The sequence below is a fragment of the Sinocyclocheilus anshuiensis genome, unplaced genomic scaffold, assembly GCF_001515605.1.
Source record: "Sinocyclocheilus anshuiensis isolate Anshui unplaced genomic scaffold, SAMN03320099.WGS_v1.1 scaffold1826, whole genome shotgun sequence".
In the NCBI taxonomy this organism is placed as follows: domain Eukaryota; kingdom Metazoa; phylum Chordata; class Actinopteri; order Cypriniformes; family Cyprinidae; genus Sinocyclocheilus; species Sinocyclocheilus anshuiensis.
The window spans coordinates 158,183-161,633 of NW_015542582.1; the positions used below are offsets into that span (position 1 = coordinate 158,183).

General features: G+C 41.1%; 1 protein-coding gene across 1 annotated transcript in view; it reads right to left on the minus strand.

The window, feature by feature from the left end:
• The window catches only part of LOC107694420 (V-set and transmembrane domain-containing protein 2-like protein), a 61,431-nt gene extending 61,189 nt beyond the window's left edge, over positions 1-242 (minus strand). The window contains exon 1 of the mRNA XM_016494109.1: positions 106-242. Coding sequence (XP_016349595.1) covers positions 106-223 — 118 coding nt within the window. The 5' untranslated portion in view covers positions 224-242. The remainder of the gene's footprint in view (positions 1-105) is intronic.
• Positions 243-3,451: the final 3,209 nt, after the last annotated feature.

The following is a 3,451-nucleotide window of genomic DNA, read 5'->3' on the forward strand; positions in this document are numbered from 1 at the left end:
TCCATCATTGTGCCGCTCGCGCGCAGTTCGGCTTCAAATGACAGCCGTTAACGAACCACAAACCCGTTCACAAGTACAGAACCGGATCGAGCCCACACATCTTACCGTTGTTGGATAAATGGTTCTCCACGTCGTCGCTTCCAGCTTGTCTGAGACTGGCACTAAGTTGGATGTAGAGTCCCATACAATGTAAACTCCTCAGAATCACTCCAAACGCGCCCATCACTGCTCCCTGCAAAACACTCTCTCTCATCAGGTGGAAATATACGGCTTTAAGAGATCCAGGTGTGGTGAGTGTTTGCTGGTGGCTTTTGTCCCTGATGACAGCGGCTGAGATGAGGCTGCGTGTGTTTGCAGTCGCCCACTGATGCGATTTGAGTCTCCGCGAAGAGAAACTACCCGGATCTAACCGATACGGCGGAGGGAACAGCGCGAGGAGGAAGTTCGGTGGCGGAGGAAGTTCACAGCGAGCCGGTCAACGGTCGTCGTGGGGTGAGGTAAAATTACATTTTAAAATGTTTCTGAGGTAAATTTAACTTATGACTTTGAATGCAGACGGTTATATTTAAGTAATCAACAAGTATAATATTTCTGACCGCAGAATTAGAATAATAACTTCGTGTTGTGTTTTTTTTTCCCGTATTTTTGATTGCGCACAACTGGTGCCTACTATACACATACTGAATACTGCCCATTTTATAAATAGTGGGCAATTAAATTGACATTAAAATTGATGTCAAAAAACAGGTCAAATATGCAAATCAAATTTACGTCAAAAGTTGATTGATGTAAATTGAACGACAAACATATTGGCCTATATCTTTCAAAATTGATATCAAAATATTCATTTAATACCATAAATAGGGAAGGAGATGCATTTGATGTATTTCTTAAACCAATTTCAGGTGTGGGATTAACTTCCAACCTTATTTATATATCGCTTTTTACAATACAGATTGTGTGAACGCAGCTTTACAGTATTAAATATGAAAATTGTATGTAGAAAGAACCAAAACTCTATCCATCTTCTCTGGCCAGACGAAACCAGCACACAATTTTCACCCAATTACCAGCGGAAGAAATTGCCACCCAAACTGAATTTAAAATGATGTTACAGTATCTTGATCAAGTCTTGACTAATATTTGATGTTAAATTGATATCAAGGTGCCCAATAGTGTGTGAAATAATATCCAATATGGAATGATAAACGTCTTATACATTTAGTTTACTAAAGTATTTTCAAGTTAACATTATATTTAGTGGTAGGCTGACATACATACAGAATGATTTATCCGTAGATATTGGGACAAAATCTGTGCTGATTAATGGAAATTATTCCATTTAAAGAGATAATTTGCCTAAAATTTTTTTTTTTTTTTTCATAAGAAAAACAAGACATTTTTTTCTGCAGAGGAAAGAAATGCATACTGAAATGACATTCAAAATTACAATGAAAGGAAGAGTACATTTTAGTTTGAACTATGCTTTTAAAGGCCATTCAAGGGTTCATTTAAATTTTGCATTTACATTTTATATACACTGTTATATCCACTAATTATGCTGCACGTTAAACTCAAGTTTAGCTGATATACTGATTGAATGAGTATTGAATAATGTAGGGGGAAAAAATTACCTCAAGGCCCTTCACCACGCTGGGAATGGAAGGTTAAGTCAAGCACATTGCATTATGGGATACATTATTCAGCAGAGAGCTTTGTGTGTATACCAAACACAAAACATACACATAATACATGCTTCATACAGAAAAATGCTATTCTGAACATTTGATGATGCAAAGGCTGTTTTTAGTCATAACTACTTAATGCAGATATAATCCTGTGCTTACAGAATATTTCGTTGTAGCTAACTTTGTTTCAAGTCAAAACATACAATTATAATGATTTTTTTAATCCCTTTTTCTCTTTAAGGATTGTGAGAAAAACAAAATGCACTCATGACATTTAAACCCAGAGTAGTTTGACAGTAGAATGTGGCTAAAATGCCACTGGTTTTCATGCCTTTTGCAATGCATGACATTATCTTAAAAATATACCCTGGATATTACCATGATGGTAATACAAAAAATAAAACCACTGCATTCTTTGAAGTGCCTTAAAATTACAATTACCATGAAATAGCTATAAAAGCACAGTGATTTTTGTAAGGATAAAACCATTTTACATGTTTTTTGGGAGATAAATGCTCAGGGAACAGTACCATCCAGTTTCCCACTGATCTACAGAATGAACAACCCAGTTTTAACTTTCCCTGTGACCCGCACAATACTGGGATTATAAGTGGGTATAAAAGAACGCTCCCGCCACAGGTTCATATCAGTTTAGCCGATGCGAGGAGGTGGAAATCAACACTCGCAGAGCTCAACTCAATCACTCGGAAAAAGACAATTATTCCGAGCTCTCTGGGCTGTGAAATTGCTGTTGAATCACCGTTAGCACGCCAGTGTCATAATCACTGATAAGAGATGCTACTGGGATACCTGCCCTTCCCGTCAATTCAAAATGCAAATAACGATCCTGAGTTTTATCCGGGTGATTTCGGAGGAAGGGTGGAAGCAGATGTTGCTCTGCGTGAGCCACCGCGGCCTCCGCCCCGCCACGCCACGGCAAACCGGAGACGAGAGTGATTGGCATTCGCTCTCGACAAGCATCGCTACGGTAATGAGCGTGTCCTTGAAGCGCGCCGGGCACTCGCCCCGTTCTGTAGTTACCGCTCATTTGCATTTCAAGTTTGATGTGTTGGCAGAGGGGCATCAATAATGTTCTAGGCACACGCAATTCATCATAATGTACAATTCAACAGATGGGTAACTGTCGCACATCACCTCCTCCAATTGTCGGCATTCCTCTACAGTATTTACGCCTCCCTCTCTCTGCAAACCATCTCCCTGGTAACGACGAGAACTAGCAGCAATCACTGACCTCCTGAGATGCAGGGAAATACAGAGACCTTGCAAATAAAGCCGTGCTACGCCAACAGAAGCACGGAAAGGACAGCCAGAGAATATTTAATATGCCAGGAGCATCAGCCGGGAGTGGGAAAGTGGAGCTCCTCCGAGGACAAGGCCGATGGATAAACAAAAGAGAACGTGCGGGGAAAGAGTCGGCGAGATAATGACTCTTGTGCACTTGTCCCGAGGCTAAAGGACAGGAAGTTATCGCTCTACGACAACAGGGCGGGAAACGAGGAGATGCGCCATGCCTCTTGAGGTGCATACGAGTGCTTCGGAGCTGGTCTACAGCGGACGATGACCACGGGGGCCTCGAGCTGTCGATGTCTGATAAAGTGCAAGCCGTAATGAGACTGCGGCACTTAATTAGCTGGCGAAATGCGGCGCTGCCTTTCTCTGCTCGTCAAACGAAGAAGATTCATCAAGGCCCAGAGCCACACAGAGATGTTTTTGTTACTACAATAATAATTTCCCTACATAAT